General features: G+C 48.1%; 1 protein-coding gene across 2 annotated transcripts in view; it reads right to left on the reverse strand.

Moving 5' to 3' along the window:
* CACNA1A (calcium voltage-gated channel subunit alpha1 A) overlaps window positions 1-27,910 on the reverse strand; it is a 308,894-nt gene that overhangs the window by 145,034 nt on the left and 135,950 nt on the right. For both annotated transcript variants that reach the window (XM_032169902.2, XM_058425055.1), the window contains exons 4-6: window positions 23,022-23,113; window positions 16,838-16,990; window positions 11,178-11,371 (exon numbers count right to left, since the gene is read on the reverse strand). In XM_032169902.2, coding sequence (XP_032025793.1) covers window positions 11,178-11,371; window positions 16,838-16,990; window positions 23,022-23,113 — 439 coding nt within the window. The remainder of the gene's footprint in view (window positions 1-11,177; window positions 11,372-16,837; window positions 16,991-23,021; window positions 23,114-27,910) is intronic.

A 27,910-nucleotide genomic window follows, 5' to 3' on the forward strand; every position in this document is an offset into this window, starting at 1 on the left:
AGAATAAAAGAGACAAAGGCTGGGCGCAGTGGCTCACGCCTGTAATCCCAGCACTTTGGGAGGCCAAGGCAGGCAGATCACTTGAGGTCAGGAGCTCAAGACCAGCCTGGCCAACATGGCGAAACTCCGTCTCTGTTAAAAATACAAAAAATTGGCTGGCACGGTGGCTCACGCCTGTAATCCCAGCACTTTGGGAGGCCAAGGTATGCGAATCAAGAGCTCAGGAGATTGAGACCATCCTGGCCAACATGGTGAAACCCTGTCTTTACTAAAATGCAAAAAATTAGCTGGGTGTGGTGGTACGTGCCTGTAGTCCCAGCTACTCAGGAGGCTGAGGCAGGGGAATCACTTGAACCTGGGAGTCAGAGGCTGCAGTGAGCCAAGATCGCGCCACTGTACTCCAGCCTGGCGACACAGCAAGACTCCATCTCAAAACAAAACAAAACAAAACCCCCCAAAATTACTTGGGTGTGGTGGCACACGCCTGTAATCCCAGCTACTTGGGAGGTTGAGGCACAAGAATCGCTTGAACTCAGGAGGTGAAGGTTGTAGTGAGCTGAGATTGTGCCACCGCACTCTAGCCTGGGCGACAGAGTGAGACTCTGTCTTAAAAAAAAAAAAAAAAGAGAGACAAAGAGAGAGAGAGGCAAAAAAAAAGAGTCAGAGAGAGACGGATGAGGGGTAATGAATTCTGTCCAGAGCTGTGTGTGAACCCTGGCTTTGTCACTCTTGGCTAGGGAACCTTGGCAGGTTACATCACCCCTGCGGGCCTCCGTTTCCTCATCTGGAAGATGGGGTTAAAAATATCTTTCCTCACAGGGCTGTTTTACGGATCAAGACACAATAAAAAGCTGATGCCAGGTACACAGAAGCCCTCAGCTAAAGGCAGCCCCAAATTAACTCAAGACACCCTGGTCCTGCCAGGTCCCCAGCCCCTCCACATCCCCTCCTTGGGGGCAACCAAGAGAGGGTAGGTCCTGTTCCCCATGAAGTGACCCCAATTTGCCTTGGCCCAGCTGGCAAAGAAGGGGTCGGGGACCTTCCCTGGTGAGGGTGGAGACAATTTCTGGCTTTTCTGAGCCACATGGGGCACATATGGTGAGGGGGTCCCTGTGAAATGAAGCCACCTGTTGCTAGAGCAACACAGAGCCACCAGCTCTTGCCTTTAGCAAACAGTTTTGTTGCGGTACTCATGGGGTTTCCCATTCCATCCCCTTGAGCTCAGAGAAGCAGCCCTCAATCCTGTTTGCTGTGGGAGGCTATAAATGGCAGAATCTGAGGATGTTGACACTGAGTGAGATAGAGCTGAATTCTGACTCTCAATCGCTGTGCACAGCTCTGGGACTCAGTTTCTTCATCTGTAAAATGGGGATATTAAAGGCCCTAGCTCAGAGGGTTTTATATTTTTACCATCAAGGAATCCCAGGCTGATGCCTAGGGAAGTAGCCAGAACAGGGTGGCACAGAGGAAGTGGCCAATCACCCATCTTGATTCCACAAGGCTACCCAGAGGCTGCTCTGGCCCAGGAAGGTCCAGGGAAGAGGCCTGTCTAGTGGGCATGGGAGCCATGTGGATACCTTGGAGCCTCCAGGTCAAGAGCAGAGATGGGCTGTGTTGATGGAGGTTTGTTTTGTAGCAGTTATAAGTGAGTTGGACCTCACTTTTGGCACAGAATTTCCAGTAAACCTGCATTTGTAGTCCTTGGGTATGGACAGAAACTCACACCCAAAGCTCTTAGGGGGTAGGTTCACCTTGATGCCCAGCCAGTACCCCAATCATCCTTCCTCTGAGAGGCTTGGCCTCCTAGAGCAGAGCCTCTCAACCTCAGTACTACTGACATTTTGGGCTGGGTAACTGGTTGTGATGGGGGCTGAGCCAGACTCGGATGGTGAGAACTCTAGTTACCTGCTAAACTATCACCTCTTCTGAGGGGTTTTCTAGCCACAGTGACTGCAGAAGCCACTGGCAAGATTCTCTGAGTCTCAGCTTGGGGAGGAAATGCTTGGGGGTCTGTGGATAGAATTCAAGGAGTCTGTGAATTTAGATAGAAAATAATTACCCCTTTACTTCCTCTCACTTTCACTGGAAGTGGAACATTTTCTTCCATGATGATCGGAGGTGGCAAACCACAGAATCAGTGACCCCCATCACCAACAGAAATCACATATAGTTCACAGATATCATGCAAAGTCTTTTAAGCTTAATACTCCCATGAAATCACAAGACTTACCCAACCCGTAGCTGGGACTTGTTGTTGATGTGTTATAAAGAATCCCATCTCTTAAATGACATCACAACTCCTTAAAAAAAAATTCTGGGCTGGTCACAGTGGCTCATACCTGTAATCCCAGTGACTCTGGAGGCTCAGGTGGGAGGATCACTGAGGCCAGAAGCTCGAGGCCAGCCTGGGCAACGTAGTGAGACCATGTCTCTACCAAAAAAATACAATTAGCTGGGCATGATGGTGTGTGCCTATAGCCCTAGCTATTCAGGAGGTTGAGGTGGGAGGATCGCTGAGACCAGGAGTTTGAGGCTGCAGTGAGCTATGATTGCATCATTGCACTCCAGCTTAGGAGACAAAGCAAAACCCCAAAAAACTGGGATTGTGAGTTTTTGGGAAGAACACTATATAGGCATAAAATCAAGGGTTACATAATATCCACATCCCCAGGGGATACTAATCTTCATCATTTGGTTAAAGCGGTATCTATCTGTTCCTCCAGTATAAAACTTCTATTTTCCCCTTTACCTACTCTACTCTTCGGAAATGAGTGACTAAGTCCAGCCCACTCTCAAAGTAGAGGAGATTAGTCTCCACCTCCTGGGGCAGTGGAGAGTGAAGTTTACATACTTTAAATGGAATTCTTTTGTAAGAAAGATTTGCCTGTTTTTCATTTATCTTGTGTATTTAATAATAAAATAACAACGATCACTTATTTACCTATGTGTTTATTTAAGAGATGGGGTCTTGCTGTTGCCCAGGCCGGAGTGCAGTGGTGGGATCATAGCTCATGCAGCCTTGAACTGCTGGGCTCAAGCATCCTCCTGCCTCAGCCTCCCAAGTAGCTGGAACTACGGACATGTGCCACTACACCTGGCTAATTAAAAAACATTTTTTTTTGAGATGTAATTTTGCTCTTGTTGCCCAGGCTGGAGTGCAATGGCGTGATCCCAGCTCACTGCAACCGCCGTTTCCCAGGTTCATGTGATTCTTTTGCCTCAGCCTCCTGAGTAGCTGGGACTACAGGCGCGTGCCACCATGCCTGGCTAATTTTTGTATTTTTAGTAGAGACAGGGTTTCACCATGTTGGCCAGGCTGGTCTTGAACTCCTGACCTCGTGATCCACCCGCCTTGGCCTCCCAAAGTGCTGGGATTACAGGCGTGAACCACCGCATCCGGCTAATTAAAAATAAAAAAATTTTTTAAGACGAGTCTTGCTATGTTTCCCAGGCTGGTCTCGAACTCCTTGTCTCAAATAATCCTCCCACCTCAGCTTCCTAAGTAGCTGGGATTACAGATGTGAGTCACCAAGCCTGGCTATTTATTATTGATGTATCAATCAATCAATTATTTATTTATTTTGGTGTGACTCTCTGGACAGATTATGTAAGATAAGGACACCTAGGACAATGTTTGCCCAAGAAAGCTTCATTCTCCTCCCTTTTTTCCTGCCTCCTGGTCTAGGAATGACCTGAGACCTTCTTTTTTCTCCCCCCTAACCATTTAGCAAGACAAGTTTAATTGGCTCACGCCAATTTGGGAGGCTGAGGTTGGTGGATCACTTGAGCCTATGAGTTCGAGACCAGCCTGGCCAACATGATGAAATCCCGTTTTTACTAAAAATACAAAAAATTAGCTGGCCATGGTGGTGCATGCCTGTAGTCCCAGCTACTTGGGAGGATGAAGCAGGAGAATTGCTTGAACCCGAGAGGTGAGCCGAGTGGGCCGAGGTCGCGCCACTGCACTCCAGCCTGGGCAACACAAAGAGACTCTATCTCAAAAAAAAAAAAAAAAAAAAAAAAAAAAGAAACTGTGATCATCATAGAGAAATCTAAAGATACAAAGAAGTATTGAGAAAATCAAGATTCCCAAATCCCACCACCCGAAGGTCAGCTTGGTACAGTGTCTTCCAGTTTTTCTTTACTTACATTTTCATATTTGTACCTTTGAGATCATAAGGTTTACCTCCCCTTGATTCCTTTCTAAAAACTCATTTTCCCCTCTCGTCATTTTTTCTTTTCTAGACGGGGTGAGCTGCCACTGCTCTCCATGCTGGGAATGCTCTTTCCAAAACATCTGCCTGGCTTCCTCCTTCTCTGCTCAAACATCACCTCCTCTGAGGAGCCCTCCCTGATTGCCTGACCTAGACTAGGGAACCACGCATCACTTATTCTCTTGTGCAGCTTCCGCTCTGTTGCCCAGGCTGGAGTGCAGTGGCATGATCACAGCTCACTGCAACCTCCACCTCCTGGGCTCAATCGATTTTCCTGCCTCAGCCCCCCAAGTAGCTGGGATTATAGGCGCCCGCCACCATGCCTGGCTAATTTTTGTGTTTTTAGTAGAGATGAGGTTTCGCCATGTTGGCCAGGCTGGTCTCAAACTCCTGACCTCAGGTGATCTGCCTACCTCGGCCTCCCAAAGTACTGGGATTATAAGTGTGAGCCACCATGCCTGGCCTCCTTGACCCCTGTTTAAAAACTCGTTTCTCCCACTCATCATTTTTTTTGTTTGTTTTTTGGCAGGGTCTCACGCTGTTGCCCAGGCTGGAGTGCAGTGGCGTGATCACAGCTTATTGTCACCTCTGATTCCAGGGCTCAAGTGATCCTATCCTCCTGTCTCAGCCTCCTGAGTAGCTGGACTACACATGTACGCCACTACGCCTGGCTAATTTTTTTCTTTTTTTTTTTTTTGTAGATTGGGTTTCACTATGTTGCCCAGGCTGGCCTCAAACTCTTGGGCTCAAGTGATCCACCCATCTCAGACTCCCAAATTGCTGGGATTACAGGCATGAACCACTGCGCCCAGCACCCTCCACTCATCATTATATGGTGAGCCTTTCCCCTGTATCCTTAATATTCTCCCAGCAGACGATTTTTAATGATGACATAATATGCCATCATACGGAAGGACCATACGGTATTTAACCGATCTCCTATTGTCAGGCTTTCAATTGCTTCCAGTTTTGTTCTAATTTTGTAAATAACTCTGGGATGCATATCCTGATATAAACCTTCAACAGCATCGCTGATTAGTTGAGCTTAGATTTCTTCAAAAGGCATTTAAACCAGGAAGCCAAGGGAGAAAAACAAGAAATGAATACAAAATCTGGAAGGGAATCAAACATGTCCTGTAGGTGAGCTGCCACTGTTCTCCATGCTGGGAATGCTCTTTCCAAAACATCTGCCTGGCTCCCTCCTTCTCTGCTCAAACATCACCTCCTCTGAGGAGCCCTCCCTGATTGCCTGACCTAGACTAGGGAACCACCCATCACTTGTTCTCTTGTGTAGCTTTCGTTCCTATTGGGCTTCCCATAGTACATACACATTTGCTTAGTGTCTCCTGTTTTCTGGGTGATTGATTATTTATCATGTTTACTGTTTGCATCTGTCTCTCCTACCAGGGTGGAGATTTTAGTCTGTCTTCTTCCTTGCAGTGTCTCCAATTACCTAGTCATTGCTCAGCACACAGTAGGTGCTCAGTAAATAATTACTGGATAACTGAAAGGATGTTAAGAGAATAAATGTGGTGCTAGAATCTCACAAAGGGCTGCCTGCCCAGGTGGGCAGCCTCTGCGGTACATCCGTGTCCACAGATTCCAAGATGCTTGGAGCGACTGTGTCTGGACTCTCCGTCGATCTCAACTACTAGCTTGTTCAGAGCGGGGTAAATGGAGTTGGCTGGCAAGGCCACACCCACTGGCTTCGGCTCCAGCACCAGTCATGGAGGACAAAGATTTCCAGACACTATGCTTGCCTATGGCCAAACAGATCGAGGCGAAATTCTAGGACAGACCCAGGGCAGGGCTAGCCCAAGGGAGACGGCTGGGCACGAAGGCAGAACCCAAGAGTGCTCCAACGCAGCAGCTGTGTTCTCCTCAGCAGAAACTCAAAGATGGGCACCTTAGCCCCTGCACCCTGGCATTGACAGACGCTACTGGTTGTTTTAGGGGTGGAGAGAGGGGTTATCTCACTTTGGGAAGCCCCAGACAAGAGTTCACATGCAAGTCGTTTTATTTAGGAGGAGTTATAAATGGAATTGTGTCCTCCTGCTACACACACAAAAATGTTTAAGTCCTAACCCCCTGGTACCTCAGAATGTGTTCTTATTTGGAAATAGGGTAATTGCAGACGTAATTAGTTAAAATTAGGTTGGACTGGAGTAGGGTAGGTTCTGATCCAATACAACTGATGTCCTTCTAAGAAGAGGAGAAGACACACAGGCACACCAAGGGAGGATGCTAGTTTTTTTTTTTTTTTTTTTTTTGAGGAGTCTCATTCTGTCGCCCAGGCTGGAGTGCAGTGGCATGATCTTGGCTCACTGCAACCTCCACCTCCCGGGTTCAAGTGATTCTCCTGCCTCAACCTCCCAAGTGGCTGGGATTACAGGCACCCGCCCACCACGCCTGGTTAATTTTTGTATATTTAGTAGAGATGGGGTTTCACCATGTTGGCCAGGCTGGTCCCAAACTCTTGACCTCAAGTGATCTGCCTGCCTTGGCCTCCCAAAGTGCTAGGATTACAGGTGTGAGCCATTGTGCCCAGGCTGGGAGGACACTATTAGATGACAGAAGACTGGAATGGAGAATGAAGGCTCTAAGAGAAGCCAAGGAATCCCAAAGATTGTGGGAAACCAGCAAAAGCCAGGAAGAAGCAAAGAAGGATCCTCCCCCGGAGGCTTTTGAGGGGCGTGTTGTCAGCTCTGCTAACATCTTGAGGTTGGACTTCTGGCTTCCAGAACTGTCAGACCATAAATTCCTGTTGTTTTAAGCTACCCAGTCTGTGGTGCTTCATTATAGCAGCCCCAGGAAATAAATCTAAAAGTTCATCCCAGGAAATACCAGACGGGGAAGGGAAGGTGGCAAGTGGAGGGTGTGTACGTGACCAGGTGAACCCTGCGGGCAACCAGAGCCTGATCCCACTGGAGAGATGCAGGGCAGAGCAAAACACCTGACGGGGAGGGAGCTGGGGTATTTATCCACTGAATTCTCCAGGCACTGGCTGGGGGCTGCTCCTAGGGGTTGTGTGTGCAGGCCAGGTGATCACAGCAGCCCCAGAGAGAGGCAGAGAGTGACAGGTGATTGCAGTATAAGGCATCCCTATCCTCAAGGAACCTTGATCTTCTGGCCCAGGGTTTCCTGACAGAAACCTTACTGACATTTGGGCCTGGATCATTCTCTATGGTGGGGTGGAGGTGGGGGATGCTGGTGCCTTGTAGAATGTTGAGTAGCATCCATGGCCTTCACCCACTTGAGGCCAATAGCATCCTCCTTCTTCCCATCCAGTTGTGACAACCAAAAATGTCTGCAGCCACTGCCAAGTGTCCCCTGGGGGCAGAAATCATCCCTGGGAGAGAAGCGGTGTTCTAGGTTCACATTAGGGCCAAATCATTGCATGGGCTGCTAACCAAAGGATGGGGGTGGGATATAAATGTGTGGAAAGTGCCAGAAAGCTACTCCGAGTTAGTGGTTAATGGCAGGGCCAGGGAGGGGAATAAAGTAAGACCTCTCACACCTCACTCCACTTCCTCAGGTGCTGCTGGAGCTGTTAAGATGAAAAATTCATGCACATTTCTAAAAGGAACACCATTCAGGGTGGAGAATTTGACTTACACGGAGGTCACCCAGGGCCAGGATCAGTTCTAAATACTTCATGCGAATCCACCTTACTTAGTCCTCACGCCTTGTGAAGTGGGACTAAGATTCTCTTCGATTTGCACATGTGGAGATAGGGGCACAGAGAGGCCAAGCACCTCGCTGAAGGCTGCACAGCAAGGAAGTGGAAGAGTCGGAAGGAACCCAGACAGGCTGACACCTGAGTCTCTGCTCTTAACCACTCAGTTTGTGTCCCCAGAGGTGGCTTAGCTCTAAGCTTAGAGGCTTCCAGGGCAAACACCCGTTGGACACTGATGTTTGTAACCGAGCCCTCTGGAAATTCACTCTTCTTGTCCCACCACTGGGCACGCCCCCAGCATCTTAATCTGAACCCCCACATGCTTTCTCTGGTCATCCAACCCTGTGACATATCCCTTTTTTATGCTCACAATTTTTTTCAGCTCCCATTCCCCACTCCCATTCTCTCCCTGAGTTCCCTAGCCTTCTCCATTTCCCAGCCTCTTTCCCTCTCAGGAGGGTTCATTTCCTGCTGGAGCCTCTTCTCACACCAGCCTTGCAAAGTAAAAACCTAGAACCCACAGAAATTCCCCAGCGAGTTTTGGCCAATTGGTTCTGACCCTTTGTCCAAGCTGTTTGCAGGTGAGGGCCAAGAGAGGGCCTGAGCTCGGATCTGCCTCCTGTTCCCAGATATGCTACACTCAGATGAGGTTTTCATGCAAATTAGAACACCATGTCCCTTCCCCACATCCTTTTTTCTGTCAATAAATTATCATGGTAACAGTAGAAATCGTATGTTGTCTATGATATGAATGACATTCTTGTGCAGTGCGTGACAGGCGCAACTGTTCATGTGGCTCCTTTTGCTGCCTACTCCCAACTAAAACGGGCCTTTGTTGATCAGGATTACAAGGATGAGTTTTTGCAAATCTCCCTCCACCCACAAGTGGGGAAATTCCTTAACCCATTTATGCCGGAGGTTGCGATTTTTGTGTGTGTGAAAAATCAGACCTTAGCAATGACCTTGAGCAGCAGGATGTAAATAACTCCCACAGGATTAGCATTCCAATAATGGAACGCTAGGCATAAATGGGTTGTTAAGGAACATACACTAGGACCAAGAGGAAAGTTCAGCTTCTCTGTGTGCAGGAGGAAGCCAGGTATTGCTCCCTGGGCAGGCCAACCCCTGGCCTAACCTTAAATGGTAATTTCAGCTCTTAGGGCAGGTGAAGAGGAGACCTCCATTGGTCAACAGAGCTGTGTGTATGGAGCAGCCCCAGGGTGCTCTATGGGGTCACTACACTTGTGGCATCCTGTGTTTGATCCTGAATCCTTGGCTCTGCCCCACTCCAGCTGCTGACAGGTGGCCTGCCTGGGGACTGCTTACCCGCATAGTAGGTGAGGGAAGGTGAACTGTGGTGACGACAGAGCGGGATTTAAAACTTGCACACCTAAATATCTATCAAAATTATAAATGCATTTAGGCTGGGTGTGGTGGCTCACACCTGTAATCCTAGCACTTCGGGAGGCTGAGGCAGGAGGATTGCTTGAGGCCAGGAGTCTGAGAGCAGCCTGAGAAACATAGTGAGACCCCATCTCTAGAAAATTTTTTTAAAAAATTAGCTAGCCATGATGATGTGTGCCTGTGGTCCCAGCTACTCAGGAGGCTGGGGTGCGAGGATCCCCTGAGCCCAAGAGTTCAAGGCTGCAGTGAGCTATGATTACACCACTGCACTCCAGCCTGGGCGACAGAGGGAGACCTTGTCTCTAAAAAAACAAAACAAAAATCTTCCCCCAAAATAAAATTATAAATGCATTTAGTCTTTGATCCTGCAATCCCACTTCTGGGAATGGAGACCCTCCAACCCCCTAGCTATATCTGCAAAAGTATGAAGAGGTAAGTGCAACATCGCTCCTGGCAGAGCAGCATGATCGATGTCAGTGTACAGGAAGCCAGTCAAGCATTTCTCTTAATGGCAAACAAATAAACTATGGGCAGCCACACAATAGAATGCTATGCAGCTGTGCAAAAGAATAAAGAAGGCCAGGCGTGGTGGTGGCTCATGCCTGTAATCCCAGCACTTTGGGAGGCGGAGGCGGGAGGATCGCTTGAGCCCAGGAGTTCCAGACCAGCCTGGGCAACATGGAAGAACACCGTCTCTACAAAAAATTAGCTGGGCATCCTAGTGTGCACCTGTGAAGAGACTGTCCATGTCCTGCAATGGAAAGATCTCTAGAACGTGTGGTTATGAGGAAAAAAATCACAGAATTGAACAGCATGTATAGAATGCTACTCCTTGGGATAAGAAAGAGGGGGGAGGATATAGATTTGATTATGCTTGTAATTATAATTGCATAAATAAACATTGGAAGGATATTCTGAGGAACTAAAGGGGTTGCATATTGTGGGGAGAGGAAATAGCATGCAAGTGGGGGCAGGGATATATCTTTCCAGAAACATCCCTAACATTTTTAAGATCTAGGGCAAGAGTACAAAAGCAGACCACATACTACGGGGAAATATTTAAAAGGTAACTAAATAAAACATGCTGTGTGCTTCTACTTTGCAAATATACCTTCCTTTACACTGGAAGGTCAGGGTGGAATTTAGAATCTGGATATCTGCACTGGGTCAAGGTGTGGGGAGAGCCAGCCCTGTCCCTTTCTCTTCCTAGTCACGGCTCTGTCCTGCCAAAGGGGCTGCACACGTGTGTGGGCATTCTAGCTTGTATATCCGAGCTCTGGCCACATTTGTGTCAACAGCCACCCCTTGGATGTCCTTGGCCCTCAGGTGGGTTACAAACAGATCCATATGCTAATCTCATGCAAGTTCTTGGAATCTGGGCATGAGCAGGAATCCCGGGATCCTGGTAACTCAATACATGGTCTAGAAAGTGGCGCACAAGCTCTTGGTAGACACGTCCCCTTGGCTCCAGGAACTTCTCACCCCACGGGGAGTGGTATGGCTGGAGGAGGGCTGGGTGAGCCTCAGGGCAGGGCCTCCTTGACTACGTCCAAAGATATTACTCTATCTTTTATCTGAGTTGGTCTTTGGATCACATAACCTTTCCATATTTAAAAATCTAAAATTATATCTAAACACTTGCGCAATGAAAAATGATGTTGCATCTGGGGGCCCTCCAGACTTCTACGCCCTATAGTTAGAGTTCTGCTCATGAGTCCCTGTAATCTTTAAAAGCCTGAGCCTCAGACCAGCTTCACTGTTGTCCTTGGGCTGCCTTCCCCAGCTCAGGGTCCCTCCATTGCAGCCTTGGAGTCTCACTGGTCCCAGGAGGCCACCTCCCTGAGACTCTGACTGTCCACACACACCGTCCCAGCATCACTTACATTGTAGAGGAGATCAGTCCACCCTTCCATGGTTATGCACTGGAAAACGGTCAGCACTGCAAACAGGATGTTGTCGAACTGAGTGATCCCATTGTTGGGCCCTTCCCAGTAGGGCTGACATTTGGTCCCATTGGGGCAGGTGCGGGCGGGCTCTTCTGTCCCACATGGAGCCGGAGACTCACCCTGAATGTCATCTACAAAAGGGAAGGGGAGAAAAGTCAGGCGAAGGAGCAGGGAAAACCAGCTCTGAGAAATAGGGACCAGTGACTCTACAATGCTGTTGGAATGAATAACGATTGGGACAAACGTGGTCAGTCTTCAAAGAGATCAATGTTTGGCTTTGTGGGTCTATTATTTGTTTTCTATTGATTAATTTCTTCTCTGAGCTTTACTACTTCTCTCTTTCTGTTTTCCATGAGTTTTTTTTTTTCTATTCTTTTCCTAAACTTTTGAGATGGATGGATTAACCACCTTTAAGGCTATAAACTGCCTTTAAGTGTGGCTTTACCTGCATCTCAAAATTTTGTCATGCATTATCATTATTGTTCAAGTAAAATATTTTCTAATTTCCATTATTATTTCTTCTTTGACCTATGGGTAATTTAGATGTATTCGTTTTTTGAAAAAACTTATTAGGTGTATATATATATATATATATCTACATATATATACACACACACACATACACACACACACACACACACACACACACACACACACACACACATATATATATGAAGACAGAGGGGAGAGGGAGACAGGGAGAGAAGCGGGGGAGAGAGAGAGCGAGAGAGAAGTACAGAACAGTATGATTCACCATGTACCTATCACCAATTTAGACACTTACCTACTTACTTCTGGCCAATTTTGTTTCATCTATTCATCTGTATCCCCTCCAAACATTTTGCCTTGCCACTAGAATTTTTTTTTTTTTTTTTTTTTTTTGAGACGGAGTCTCATTCTGTCACCCAGGCTGGAGTGCAATGGCATGATCTCGGCTCACTACAATCTCCGACTCCCAGGTTCAAGGGATTTTCCTGCCTCAGGCTGCCAAGTAGCTAGGATTACAGGTGGCCACCACCACACCTGGATAATTTTTGTATTTTTAGTGGAGATGGGGTTTCACCATGGTGGCCAGGCTGGTCTCGAACTCCTGACCTCAAGTGATCCGCCCGCCTCAGCCTCCCAAAGTGCTGGGATTACAGGCGTGAGCCACCGCGCCCGGCCTAGAATATTTTTAAAGCAAAGCTCAGACATCATATCATTTCATCCGTAAATGAGAGGCACGTCTCTTAATCTGCAAACACTTTTAGAGTTCTCTTTTTGTTACTGATTTCCAGCTTAATTGCATTATGATCAGAAAATATGTTTTGTATTTGTATTTTTTTCAGCTCTTTGACCTCTGTTGAGACAAACTTTATGGTCCATAATATAGTCAGTTTTAGTAAATGTGCCGTGTGCATGCTGCAGCTGGTAAGTGCAGCCTTCTTCCAACATCCATTAGGACACATTTGTCAAGCGCGTTGTGTTACTCTCCTATAAGCCTTGCTGATTTTCTTCTTCTTGGGATGTACTGGGCTCAGGGAGCTGTTCCGGGGGTGAGGGACACCAGTACACACAGTTCCTACCCTTGCCTAAGGGTAAGGAACAGGAGCTGAGCTTTCTCCTCAAATAGCAGGAGGCAGGCTGTGAAAATGCCACAAGGAGAGAGAAACGTGCCAATAGACGCCCCTTTTGTTGGAAACCAAAGACAGCTTCCTGGGGAGGTGGCAGTCAGGCTGAACGCTAAAGGTCAGTCCAAATCTTAAGGTATTGATGGGGTAGGGAGGCAGGAAAGCTCACATCCTGGGAGTGTCCTCATTTTACCAGCATAGAGGGTCTGAGAGGACCTTATTCTGTGAGCGATGCTTTTGAAGATTTTCAAAGATGACCGTGGCATTGTCGGACAAGAAAACAAACAGCTGAGTGTGTGTAAACTCAAGCTTCCTACTCAACAAAAATATCTCTCAATGTATGTGCTACAGACTTTGCGGCACCAATTCTCTGCTCCCTTGACTGAGCACACAGCAGAGGGAAATAAACCACTGCTGAATGAATGAATCTTGTTGGCCTTTCAAGCTCTGGCTGAATAGAAACTCCAAGTCTAGCCTCGCCATGAACTCAAGTTGTTGGAAACGCCTTCCTCACTTATGCTGGACTTGATTCATGAACTATTATTCGATAAATACAGGTTGGAAGGCAAAAATCTTTTAAACATAAGGCTCAGGGCAGAGAACAAAATAAATCCATGGGTTCCTATAATAAATGAGAACTATCGTTTGGCATGGCACCTGTGCCTGGAATCCTCTCTGTCTCTACCCCATGTCCAAGTCTGGCTCAATTCCCACACTCCTTGTAGCCTCTTTGTGTAGCCCAGTTTAACACAGCCCCAGTCCGTCCCTCCCTCCCTCCCTCCCTCCCTCCCTTCCTTCCTCTCTCTTTCTCTCTCTCTCTTTTTTTTTTTTGAGACAGGGTCTCACTTTGTCACCCAGGCTGGAGTGCAGGCACCATCATAGCTTACTGCAGCCTCGCAGCCTCCAATTCCTGGGCTCAAGTGATCCTTCTTCCTCAGCCTCCTGAGTAGCTAGGACTACAGGCATGTACCACCACTCATGGCTAATTTTTAAATTTTTTTATTTTGAGACGAAATCTCACTCTGTTGCCCAAGCTGGAGTGCAGTAGCGTGATCTCGGCTCACTGTAACCTCTACCTCCCAGGTTCAAGTGATTCTCCTGCCTCAGCCTCTTAAGTATGTGGGACTACAGGCACACGCCATCATGCCTGGCTAATTTTTTTTTTTTTTAGTAGAGACGTGGTTTCACTATGTTGGCCAGGCTGGCCTTGAGCTCCTGACCTCGTGATCTGCCTGCCTCAGCCTCCCAAAGTGCTGGGATTACAGGCGTGAGCCACTGTGCCCAGCCAATTTTTAGATTTTTATTTGAGTGGAGACAAGGTCTTGCTATGTTGCCTAGGCTGGTCTCAAACTAACGGCCTCAAGGGATACTCCCACCTCAGCCTCTCAACGTGCTGGGATTACAGGTGTGAGCCACCGCACCTGGCCCCTTTGAGGCATACAATAGCTACTGAATTTTCATATTTAGGGGGGCGTGGGTATAATCACACGTTAGCCTTCACTGTTAAAAATGGCTGCAAATGAGGGGTCTTGTTTCCTCTAACTATTTTGGAAGCTCTTAGAAAGCAGGAAGCCTTCCACTTTATCTTTGCTTCCTTCTAAGCGATTGGCACGGTGCTGGGCGCACAGGAACTGGGCTCCCGACACTGAGGAATGCTACTGAAAACGCGTCTATCTTTAGCAGCTTTGCAATCCCCCTCAACCCCCCAACCACCGACACGAAACACTCTGAGCGTTGCTTCTAGAAAAACAAGCGTCCAGAGTGTCTGAGGAATTCGGTTATAAATACATTTTAAAATTAACCCACTGCCTGGGTGTCTGTATATATCTGTCTCTTACTCACACGTCTTATATTTTTAATCGTGAGCTAGCTTTTCAGTCTTTCTCCTAAATCGAGGCTTCCTCCCCTCTGGTGGCACCACCCACATCTGTCCCCTCAAAACCCCACTCGGACCCAAGCCAACCCCGTGGCCTCTTCTCCTTTAGCTAGTCTAGGGTAGAAAAAAATAAAATAAAACCTCACAGAAACCTAGGATCCAGGAGTCCTGGTTTCTCTGCTCACGGCTGATTTTTCCGAGAGGCCCTGCCCCATATTCATTCTCTCTCTCTTTCTCTCTTTCTCTCTCTCTCTCTCGCATTTCCGCCTGGGTGACGAGGCCAGGAGCAGAAATAGCTCTGCCTCAATTAACACCTTCTTCATCGGGGAAAGAAATAATTAGGACATTCCATATTGAGCAAACTTCACAAGCCCAGGAGAGAAGGAGACAGGAGGAGTGAGAGAAAAAGAGGAAAAAAAAAAAAAAACCCACAAAAAAAAACCAAAACCTCCAACCACTGCAAATAAACCTTCCCCAATGGGTTTTCCCTCCCCCGGGGAGGAATGGGGAGGGAGGGCTCAGGGGCTGCCTCTGCAGATCCACTTGGGGGTCACTGGGTGGAGAGGGTGGGTGGAAATCCACTCCCGGACAGAATCTTCTGTGGCTGCCTTTCCCAAATAAGGGGCCTGAAACCTTTCTCTGCCCACCTGGGTTCCCCTTTGGGCTTCTTGATTCCTTCTATCCACTCCTTCAATTCACAGCTCCCTTGACCCAAATCATCAGAACCAGCGCTGCCATTCAGTCTGTTGGCACCCAGACGGCCAGTGGTCCAAATATTGAAATACTGAAGGCATCCCTTCCTACTTGATTCCATTTCATTCTGCAGCTTTAGAGAGCAAGCAGCTAGAGTTTGGACGGGCAAAGATTTAACTGAAAACGTATCCAAGGGCTGTTTGGTTCCTGAGTGTGGATCATGGCGGACACACTGCTTCCACACTGCTGGTTCAGGGCTGAGCCCTGGGAGAGTGTCTCTGGGCTGCCTGGCTTTTCCGGGGCTCACCCCACCCCCAGACCCAGCCACTGAAGGGTTAATGTGGGCATAGTCAGGGAGGGGCAGAACGCTGCTGAGTGCTAGGTTCTGATTGGTTTGTGCCAGGACTCCCAGTTGGGGTATCTCTGGCACATCCTGGGGGTTGGGGGAGACCAGGAGGACTCATCCAGTACTCTCACCTTCTACAAGGTACCACTCACAATGCATTTAGGCAGTAACCCTTTTCTGGCCCAACTCTCCCCACTTCTTGCTTGCTTTAGAAGTCAGGACTGGTTGAGGTCTGAAAGCACCCAGAATACCTGTTTCACTCAGCCAGATGTGCCAGGCATTAATTCCCACTCTAGGAGCAGTCCTCACCAATGTCAGAAAGAAGCCAGTGTATAAATACCCCAGGTCCCTTGCCCCTTGGCTGGGACAGCTCTGAGGTGTGTATTCTTTTTTCATTTATATTTTTATTTATTTATTTGAGATGGAGTCTCGCTCTTTTGCCAGGCTGGAGCGCAGTGGTGTGATCTTGGCTCACTGCAACCTCTGCCTCCCGGGTTCAAGTGATTCTCCTGCCTCAGCCTCCCGAGTAACTGGGACTACAGGTGCCTGCCACCACATCCAGCTAATTTTTGTATTTTTAGTACAGATGATGTTTCACCATGTTGGCCAGGATGGTCTCTGACTCCTGATCTCAGGTGATCCACCCGCCTTGGCCCCCCAAAGTGCTAGGATTACAGGCATGAGCCACCGTGCCCAGCTGAGTTGTGTGTTCTTTGCTGTCTCCCAGAGGTGCCCAGGGGGATCCAGTCCTAGTTGTGATAACTCGCTTGAGAGCACACCCTTTAACAGATCCCTTCCTTTCTCTGCTCACTTCCTCATTCTCCTGATGGTGCTTCCTGGGATCATTCCCAAATAAACTCTTTCTCTGCTGGGTCACCTTCTGTGGAACCCCAACCCTTTCAACAGCTAAGATCTCAGAGGCTATTTCACCTGCTGCCTCTCCTGCAGCGCTCTCTGAAGGAGACGGTCCTCCCAGCTGCCAGGAGAAAGAAGCACACCCCTGCCTAATCCTCTCAACAGCTTGTCCCTGAAGGAGAAAACTGGAAAGACGCATCATGCTCCGTGGACCTACCTGTCCCCTCTTCAAAGCAGGTGGTATGAAATTTTCCCATATAAAATTCTAACCCTATGATTGCAAAAATAAGGATTGCAAAAAATAGGAGGAGGCCGATCTGCAGCAAAGGGATCATCGCCTTCATGATCGACTTCAGGACGACTTGTAAACCTGGGGGGACACAGAGAGAGGCCCCATAAGCCCATGAGCAAGTACCCCCAAACCCCGCCACCAAGACGCCAAGGTCTCTCCCAAACAAAGCAGGTGTGTTCCTGAGGGAACCTCAAGCACCCAGGAGCCTGGGGATTGGGCAGTGGTGAAGGAAGCACCACACGGAGGCTGATCCTTATCATAGGAACAACCCTTCCTAGGTTTTTTTTTTTTTTTCTTTGAGACAGGGTCTTGCTCTGCTGCTCAGGCTGGAGTGCAGTGGCACAATCATAGCTCACTGCAGCCTCAACCTCCTGGGCTCAGGCGATCCTCCTGCCTCAGTCCCTGGAATAGCTAGGACTACAGGCGTGTACCACCACGCCTGGCTAAGTTTTAAAACTTGTTTGTAGAGATGGGGTCTTGCTATGTTGCCTAGGCTGGCCTGAAACCCCTGGCCTCCAAGCACTCAAACTCCTTAGCCTCCTAAAGTGCTAGGATTATAGGTGTGAGCCACCATACCTGGCCCCTATTATTATGTTTTTATTTTTTATTTTTATTTATTTATTTTTTTTGAGACAGAGTCTCGTTCTGTTACCCAGGCTGGAGTGCAGTGGTGCCATTTCAGCTCACTGCAAGCTCCGCCTCCCAGGTTCACACCATTCTCCTGCCTCGCCCTCCACCACGCCCAGCTAATTTTTCGTATTTTTAGTGGAGACAGGGTTTCACCGTGTTAGCCAGGATGGTCTCGATCTCCTGACCTCGTGATCCACCCACCTCGGTGTTCCAAAGTGCTGGGATTACAGGCGTGAGCCACCGCGCCTGGCCTTATGATTTTTTAAAAAGCACTTTTAACTTTAAAGTATTTATTTATTTATTTATTTAAATTAGCCAGGCATGATGGTGCATGCCTGTAGTCCTAGCTACTCTAGGGACTGAGGCAGGAGGATCACTTGAGCCCAGGAGGTTAAGGCTGCAGTGAGCTATGATTGTGCCACTGCACTCCAGCCTGAGCAGCAGGGCAAGATGCTGTCTCAAATATATATATATATTTTATAGAGACAGGTCTCACTATGTTATCCAGGCTGGTCTCAAACTCCTGACCTCAAGCGATCTTCCCACCTCTGCCTCCCAAAGTTCTGGGATTATAGGCGTGAGCCACCGAGCCCAGCCAACTTTAAAGTATTTAATAAAGGTATTTGACATGCTGTTCCATTTGATGATCTTTTGGGCAAGAAAGGGGTGGGAGTCCATTGCTTTTGAAGCCATATTCCTGGGTGTTGGGCAACTTGCACCCAGAAGAGGGAGCCATTTTCTTAATTTTTTTTCTGCCAAGAGGCGGCGTCTTTCCCTCATTCATAAAAGGCCGCCATATAGGCTGGTTGCTGCTCTGGGTAGGAAAGCGGTCGGCGGTCCCAATTTCAACCCCAAGGAACCAGACTCAACATTATTTCACTGGCTTCTAGCGACAAACCCCTGAGGTGGCCATATATATAAAGTCACTCCCATTTTACAGAAGTGGGAAGCAAGGCTAACAGAGATGCTGTGATTTACCCAGAGAATGCATGAGAAATGGCAGAACTAGGCAGGGCGCGGTGGCTCACACCTGTAATCCCAGCACTTTGGGAAGCTGAAGCCAGCAGATTACGTGAGGTCAGGAGTTCAAGACCAGCCTGGCCAACAAGATGAAACCCCCATCTCTACTAAAAATACAAAAAATTATCTGGGCATGGTGGCCAACGCCTGTAATCCCAGCTACTTGGGAGGCTGGGGAAGGAGAATTGCTTGAACTTGGGAGGCAGAGGTTGCAGTGAGCCAGGATCACGCCACTGTACTCCAATCTGGGTGACACAGTGAGACTCTGTCTCAAAAAAAAAAAAAAAAAAGGCAGAACTAGGATTTGAACCCAGGTCCATCTGACACGAAGCCCCATGTTCACCCATGTGCTGATGTTGCTTTCTCTGTTCTGAGCACCCCAATTCAGAGAGATGGTGGTGAATAAGAAGGCAGGGGGCCGGGCGCAGTGGCTCATGCCTGTAATCCCAGCACTTTGGGAGGCCGAGGCGGGCGGATCACAAGGTCAGGAGATTGAGACCATCCTAGCTAATATGGTGAAACCCCATCTCTACTAAAAATACAAAAAAATTAGCCGAGCGTGGTGGCAGGCGCCTGTAGTCCCAGCTACTTGGGAGGCTGAGGCAGGAGAATGGCGTGAACCCGGGAGGCAGAGCTTGCAGTGAGCCGAGATCGCGCCACTGCAATCCAGCCTGGGTGACAGTGCGAGACTCCAGCTCAAAAAAAAAAAGAAGGCAAGGAACAGTTCCCGAAGGGACACAGTGGAACAGAAGACACACCCAACTGGGCATCTGAAGACCTGAATCTGGGGGTATTGTCATCAATCAGGGACCCCATGCAAGCTCTTATCCTACCAAGCTTAGCCTCCAGTAGCCTCTCAATGGTTCATTCACGGTGGTTGCATGACTCTGGGCTTCAAATCCTTTTGGGAGAGGAAGGGGTTAATACTGAAATTTGTATCCTACACTATAAGTTCCACTGTTGTAAGACTCAAAGAATGTTCATAATAATAATAGCTGGCAAGGCGTGGTGGTTCACACCTGTAATCCCAGCACTTTGGGAGGCTGAGGCGGGTGGATCACGAGCCCAGGAGTTTGAGACCACTCTGAGCAGCATGGTGAAACCCTGTCTCTACAAAATACAAAAAAGTTAACTGGGCATGGTGCTGTGTGCCTGGAGTCCCAGCTATCTGGGAGGCTGAGATGGTAGAATTGCTTGAGCCTGGGGAGGTTGAAGCTGTACTGAGCTGTGATTGCGCAACTGCACTCCAGCCTGGCGACAGAGCAAGAGCCTTAGTTAGTATTTCTTTGCCCATCATTGGCTTTTTTTTTGAGATGAGCTTGCTCTGTCACCCAGGCTGGAGTACAGTGGCATGATCACGGCTCACTGCAGCCTCGACCTCCTGGGCACAAGCAAGCCTCCTGCCTCAGCCTCCCAAGTAGGTGGGACTACAGGCACACTTCACCATGCCTGGTTCCACTACCTTTTTTTTTTTTGAGGCTATTAACTCAGGTCTGAACGATGACAACATCCTATGTTTGTAATCACTGTGGTATCTACTAGGAAGGTCTGTGGTCAAAATGAAGGTTCAAACCTATAGCTTGAGACTTTGCTTCTTGATTGGAGGAACTTCCCATAGCTCTTGATGGGTGGAGACCACAGTAAGAGAGGGAAACTGTCAGGATAGCTCGAGGGGCCATGCCACTTCCAAGGGCTTAAAAATGTAATGTGGGTGCTAACAGATGCAGTGTGGTGCAGTGGTTAAGGTGCTAGATACTCTTGGTGTCCTGCCAAGATCCCATTTTCTTTCTGGTGTACCTGCCCTCCAGCTGCTATGGATGTTGGTTGCTAATGCCTCCCAGCTGCCCCTCTTCTTACTAGAATTGCCCTTGGTGATCAAAAGCTATCTCACCTGGGAGCTACTGCGTCTCTACCTCCCATCCGCAGTGACTGACCACAGAAGTACAAAAGGCCAGCATCCTTGCCACGCGTTGGAGGACAACTCTGGTGTCGCACACACTCCAGCTGAAATTGCATCCCTGCTCTATCCATTCCACAGCCCCACCCTGCTGACCTCGTGCTGTGTCTCCCAAGAGCCGTCCCCCAATAAAGCAGGTGCGTCTGAACACCCACCTAAGTATCCACTTCAAGGGAACCTGACCTAGTCATCCACTTACTAGTGAATTCCAAACCTCAGCTTCTCCATCTGTAAATGGGGACTGGAATACTACCTCCCTCACACGATTAAATGAGAGAGTTCACACACAGTGAAGTACCTGGTAAGTCATAGGTGGTCATTAAACAGAGACTCTTGTTACTATTGCTATTATAATATATATATATATTTTTGAGACAGGGTCTCACTTTATTGCCCAGGCTGAGTGCAGTGGCACCATCACATCTCACTGCAGCTTCAAACTCCCAGGCTCAAGCGATCCTCCCATCTCAGTCTCCCTCTGTAGCTGAGACTACTGGTACACACCACCACACCTGGCTAGTTTTTGTATATTTTTTTTAGAGACAGGATCTCGCTTTGTTGCCCAGGCTGGTCTTGAACTCCTGGCCTCAGGCAATCATCCCGCCTTGGCCTCCCAAAGTGCTGGGGTTACAGGTGTGAGCCACTGCACCTGGCTCTTTTGACTATTAGATTTGGGATGGCCCTTAATTTAATATGATGCAGGCATCTGCTGGGATCTTGCAGAGACCTTGGATAGAAGTGTCTTCTTTCTACAAAAAGACCCTGCTGGTGATCCTCTGGGAAATCTTACTCTTTAAACCTGGGTAGCAATGAGCCTGAAGAACGGAGCCAATAAAATGTAAATGGTGATAACAACAAAGACTGCTTCACAGGCTTTTTGGGAGGATAAAGGACTTTGAAAAAATGGAAATACTTAGAATAGTGTCTGGCACATAGTAAGTGCTTTTTAATTTTTTTTTTTTTAGACGGAGTTTCACTCTTTCATCCAGGCTGGAGTGCAGTGGCGTGATCTCAGCTCACTGTAACCTCTGCCCACCGGGTTCAAGTGATTCTCCTGCCTCAGCCTCCCGAGTAGCTGGGATTATAGATGCCCGCAACCATGCCCGGCTAATTTTTGTATTTTTAGTAGAGACGGAGTTTCGCCATTTTGGCCAGGCAGGTCTCTAACTCCTGACCTCAGGTGATCCACCAACCCGCCTTGGCCTCCCAAAGTGCTAGGATTACAGGCATGAGCCACTGCACCCAGCCTATACATTGTTTGTTTTTAAACTTTCTGTCATCTATTTTTTTGAGACAAGTTTTCACTCTGTTGCCCAGGCTGGAGTGCAGCGGTGCTATTACAGCTCACTGCAGCCTTGACCTCCTGGGCTCAGATCCTCCTGCCTCAGCCTTTTAAGTAGCTAGTACTACAGGTGTGTACCATCATGCCTGCTAATTTTTTTGTTTTTTTTTTTGAGATGGAGTTTTGCCATGTTGCCCAGGCTGGTCTTAAACTCCTGAGCTCAAGCTATCTGCCCGCTTCAGTCTCCCAAAGTGCTGGGATTCCGGGTGTGAGCCACTGTTCCCAGCCAACCTGGCTAATTTCTATTAAAAAAAAATTGTAGATATAGGGTCTTACAATGTTGCCCAGGCTGGTCTTGAACTTGTGGCCTCAAGTGATCCTCCCAAAGTGCTGAAATTACAGGCATGAGCCACCATGCCTGGCTAAATTATTATTAACCAAGGCAAGAAGATAGAAAAAGGACAGCCCTGTTTTATTTTTGCTTTTTACATTTTTTTTGGCTCAACCTATACTTAATCTTGACCCTGCATATGGCAGCCACCCTTAAATGGGGACTAGATGTATCTGTGGAGAATGAGAAAGCAGCAAGGAATGAGTATGAATTTTAGAGCTTGTTACTGTCCACTCTAAGAATTCAGGTGAGTAATTTAACCTCCTTGAGGCTCGACCTTCTCATCTGTAAAATGGGTGTTCGCTGGGTGACTGGGAGGATGAAGTAAGGTAATTCATGTAAAGTCCTTCTGTAGTGCCCTGTACGCAGCAGGCACTCAGTAAATGGGAATGGTCATTGCCACCAGTGGTACAGCCCAGGCTTGGAGTCACACTTGCACACTCCTAGTTCTGCCACTTCTCAGCCACAAAACCCTGCTCCAATGTTTCAGCCACTCTGAGCCTCAGTTTCCCCCTCCATAAAATAGAGACATCAGTCCTATCGACTTCATAGGGCTGTGAGTACTGAATGAGATCACATGTGGTGCTTAGCATGGCTCCCGATAGTAGGTGCTCAATAAATGGGTGTGGCTCCTAGTTTGCTTTCAGGAGCTCATGGGGAGCTACAGTCATATTCCTAGGGGGTCCCCTATAGGGAGTCCCAAAGAAGAGACTGCCCTCACACAGGCTGGTGGCGGTATGTCGCCTCCTGAGATGCTCTGCATAGGGGAAACTGAGGGCTCCTGGGGGTCCCTGAGCAAACCCCTTGTCACGGTCGGAAACTCACGCACTTGGGATTCCAGACACCAGCTTGAGCGGCCGCAGCACTCGAACTGCCCTCAGCGTCCGTAGGTCAAACTCCGTCCCAACTGTCGCCAAGATGCTGAAAGAAAGCCAGAATGGAGAACAGAGGGTGGGTTTTGGGGGGTCAGGCAGCAGGGCGGGGGCGCTTGGGATTCCAAGCCATCCTGTATTGGCTGGGTGACCACAGGGAGGGGACTTGACACCACTGGCCTCAGTTTTGTCACCTGTAAAATGGTCTTAACAGTACCTGCCTCACGGGATAAAAGGTGATTTACGAAGACCCCCAACAGATGGTTCATGTTGCACAAATGTTGCAATGAGAGAAATGGAATCTTCCCCATGGCTAATGGTTGGGGTGACATTCAGTATATTTCACAACCTACAATGACAATAGATTGTGGGATGGCCTGGGACCCTGGGGGAATGGCAGACCTTTCGGGGTTTGTGGCTCTTTGTTTTATTTTATTTTATTTTTTTGAGACAGAGTCTCACTCTGTTGCCCAGGCTGGCGTGCGATCTCCAATGGCACGATCTCAGCTCACTGCAACCTCTGCCTCCCGGATTCAAGGGATTCTCCTGCCTCAGCCTCCTGAGTAGCTGGGATTACTAGGCACCCGCCATCATGCCCGGGTACTTTTTTTTGTATTTTTGTAGAGACAGGGTTTCACTATGTTGGCCAGGCTGGTCTTGAACTCCTGACCTCAGGTGATCCACCCGCCTTGGCCTCCCAAAGTGCTGGGATTACAGGCGTGAGCCATGGTGCCTGGCCTGGTTTGTGGCTCTTTAACAAATGGCAGGAAAGTAGTTCAGTGTTGAGAGCCCAGCCTGCATGGGTTCAAATCCCAGATCTGCCACTTTCCAGTTGGGTGACCTTGGGCAAGGGACTTCCCTGCTCTGTGCCTCAGTTTCCCCCTTTTGTATAACTTGGATAACAATAGTATAAATACCTCCAAGGGTCGTGAGGATTCAGTAAGTTGACAAAAAGTGGTCAGCACAATGCCAGGCACACAGGCGGTATGCTAAGCTATTCAGAAATAAATAAGAAAACAAAAAAATGGGTGTGATCCCACCTGTGTGGACCAGCCAGCATCAGCTGGCTAGAAGGCAGCTACAGACTCCAAGCCTCTGGTCAAAAAGAGTCCCCTTTGTAAATGCAAGTTGGTAAGGATGATAGCAGTAGGTGGCATGAGGCTTCCACAGAAACCCTCCGAGCAAGACCCTGTCATGAGACCTCATTTGTAAAAGTATTGCTGTTGAAACACAGGGTCCCTCCTGGTCCTGTGTCCTGAACACGTCCATTTCAGAGCTAAGTGCGTGGTCAAGGCACAATACAATAAAAGAGACTGTCATCAGAACTTCATATAATGGGCAAGAAATGCCGAATGCCAGAGGGTCTGTGGTTAACAGAAGGTTGGCTACAGCAAATAACTTGGGGATTTTTCAGTTTATTTTTATTTTTATAGAAGAGCAAAGAAAGTGATTTCTTGAGATGGATTCTACTCCTGGTGAAAATTCTGTGAACACTGTTAAAATGACAACATGGGATTTAGAATATGACATAAACTTAGTTGACAAAGCAGTGGCAGGGTTTGAGAGAACTGACTCCAATTCTGAAAGAAGTTCTACTGTGGGTAAAATGCTGTCAACAAGCATCTCATGCTAGAGAAATCTTTCGTGAAAGGAAGAGTTGATGGATGCAGAAAACTTTCTTGTCTTATTTTAAGAAAATGTCACAGGCACCCCAATCTTCAGCAACTACCCCCACGATCAGTCAGCACCCATCAACATTGAGCCAGTGACCCTTCACCAGCAAGATGAGGACTCACTGAAGGCCCAGATGATTAACTTCTTTAGTAATAAAACTTATTTATTTATTTATTTATTTTTTGAGACAGAGTCTCAGTCTGTCACCCAGGCTGGAGTGCAGTGCTGCAATCTTGGCTCATGGCAACCTCCCTCCACCTCCCAGGTTCAAGCAATTCTCGTGCCTCAGCCTCCCGAGTATCTGGACTTACAGGTGTGCACCACCACACCCGGCTATTTTTTGTATTTTTCATAGAGACGGAGCTTCACCATGTTGGCTGGGCTGGTTTTGAATTCCTGACCTCAAGTGGTCCACCCACCTTGGCCTCACAAACTGTTGGGATTACAGGCATGTGCCACTGTGCCCAGCCTTTTTTAAATTTTATTTTTTATTTTTGTTGAGAGATATGGTCTCACTCTGTCCCCCAGGCTAGAGTGCAGTGGCGTGATCATAGCTCACTGCAGTCTCAATCTCTCGGGCTCAAGTGAACCTCCCACCTCAGCCTCTCACGTAGCTGGGACCACAGGCATGCATCCCCATACCCAGCTATTTTTAAAAAGAATTTTTGTGTAGAAACGGGATCTCACTTTGTTGCCTGGTATCAAATCCCTGGGCTCAAGCAATCCTCCCGCCTTGGCCTCCCAAAGTGTTGGGATGACAAGCGTGAGCCACTGTGCCCAGCCTTGATGCATTTTAAAATTAAGGTATGTACACTTTTTTTTTTAGACATAATGTTATCATGCACTTAATAGACTATAGTGTAAGCATAACTTTTATGTGCACTGGGAAACCAAAAAAGGCACATGACTCACTTTATTGCAATATTCACTTTATTATGGTGACCTGGAACCAAACCAGCAGTGTCTCTGAGGTATACCTGTATGACAGATGTTAGGGTGATGAGTGCTTAGGAGAAAGTTACCATAGAGCAAGGGGAAAGGATGCGTCAGTGACATGGGGCTGGGGGGATGAGGGGAGTGGTGACATTTCTATCAGTGAAGGCACCTGCTCTTTACCACCTGGAAGGCAAACAGTTCAGTGTTAAAAGTGTTACAGGGCCGGGCACGGTGGCTCACGCCTGTAATCCCAACACTTTGGGAGGCCGAGGCTGGCGGATCACAAGGTCAGGAGTTCGAGACCAGCCTGGCCAATATGGTGAAACCCTGTCTCTACTAAAAATACAAAAATTAGCTGGGCGTGGTGGTGGGCGTCTGTAGTCCCAGCTACTTGGGAGGCTAAGGCAGGAGAATCGCTTGAACTCGGGTGACAGAGGATGCAGTGAGCCGAGATCTCGCCACTGCACTCCAGCCTGGGTGACAGAGCAAGACACCGTCTCAAAAAAAAAAAAAAAAAAAAAGTATTCAGACCAGCACTGCCCAGGAGAAATCTATTAAGAGCTATTTATGAAATTTTATAGCCAGGCGTGGTGGCTCATGCCTGTAATCCCAGCACTTTGGGAGGCCGAGGCAGGCAGATCACTTGAGGCCAGGAGTTCGAGACCAGCCTGGCCAACATGGCGAAACTCCATGCCTACTAAAAATGCAAAAAAATTAGCTGGGCATGGTGGTGGGCATCTGTAATCCCAGCTACTCAGAGGCAGAGGCGGGCGAACTGCTTGAATCCGTGAGGTGGAGGTTGCAGTGAGCCAAGATCACATCACTGCACTCCAGCCTGGGTGACAGAGCATGACTCCATCTCAAAAAAAAAAAAAAAAAAAAAATTAAAATTTGCTAGTAGCCACATTAAAAAAGTAAAAAGAAACAGGTAAAATTCGTTTATTGGTTTCTTTATTTATTTACTTATTTATATATTTATTTTTTTGAGACAGGGTCTCCCTGTTGTCTACGCTTGATCTTGGCTCACTGCAACCTCCGCCTCCTGGGCTCAGGTGATCTTCCTGCCTCAGCCTCCTAAGTAGCTGGGACTACAGGTGGGAGCCACCACGCCCAGCTAATTTTTGCATTTTTTTTGGAGAGACAGGGTTTTACCATATTGCCTAGGCTGGTCTCGAACTCCTGAGCTCAAGCAATCTGCCTGCTTTGGCCTCCCAAAGTGCTGGTATTTGAGGCATGAGCCACTATGCCCAGCCTGAAGCATTCTAACAAGATCGTAGACCTGCTGGGCACAAAAGCTCCTGCCTGTAATCTCAGCTACTTGGGAGGCTGAGGCAGGAGGATCGCTTGAAGCCAGGAGTTCCAGACCAGCCTGAGCAACATAGAGACCTTGTCGCTATTAAAAAAAAAATAACAATTAAAAAAATTGGCAGGGCGTCGTGGTGTGTGCCTGTAATCCCAGCTACTCGGGAGGCTGTTGGTGGGAGGTTCACTTGAGTTTGGGAGTTTGAGGCTGCAGTGAGCTGTGATCGTGCCACTGCATTCCAGGCTGGGAGACAGTGCGAGACGCTGTATCTTAAGAAATAAAAGACATTTTGCACATGGTTTTCCTTGGAATCTGGTCAATATTCTACACTTTAATGTGTTTCAATTGAAGTGCTCAAAGGCCACATGTGGCCAGCGGTGACTGTATCAAACAGCACAAGTGCAGAGAAATAGACATTTGAATAAAGACTGGGAGAAAGCAAAGGAGGCGAGAGAGTGAGCCATATGAATATGTCAGGGAAAACTCTAGGCAAAGGGAACAGCCGGTGCAAAGGTCCAGCTGGTGCAAAGGTCCTCCTCCCGCTCTTCCCCTCACTCACTCTGTTCCAGCCACACCAATTCATCTGTGTTCTTCAAATGCACCAGGCTGGACCATGCGTTTAATAGCTAGACCATGCCTGGTGTATTTGAGAAACAGTGATGAGTTGGTGTGGCTGCAGCAGAGCGAGCGAAGGGGAGGGTGCGAGGGGACGAAGGCAGGGAGGTGATGGATGGTGCAGGGCTTTGTGGGTGGTGGAGAGGACTTTGGCTTTTTCTCTGAGTAAGGTGTGAGCCATGGAGGGTTCTGAGGCTAGTTGGGATGTAATCTGACTTGTATTAAAATATGATCCCTCTGGGGGGCAAGGCCGGAAGCTGGGCGATTGAGGAGGAGGCAACTGCATTGATGCAGGTGAACATTGATGAGCCTGGACCA

Source organism: Hylobates moloch, unplaced genomic scaffold (genome assembly GCF_009828535.3).
Source record: "Hylobates moloch isolate HMO894 unplaced genomic scaffold, HMol_V3 SCAFFOLD_12, whole genome shotgun sequence".
Lineage (NCBI taxonomy): Eukaryota > Metazoa > Chordata > Mammalia > Primates > Hylobatidae > Hylobates > Hylobates moloch.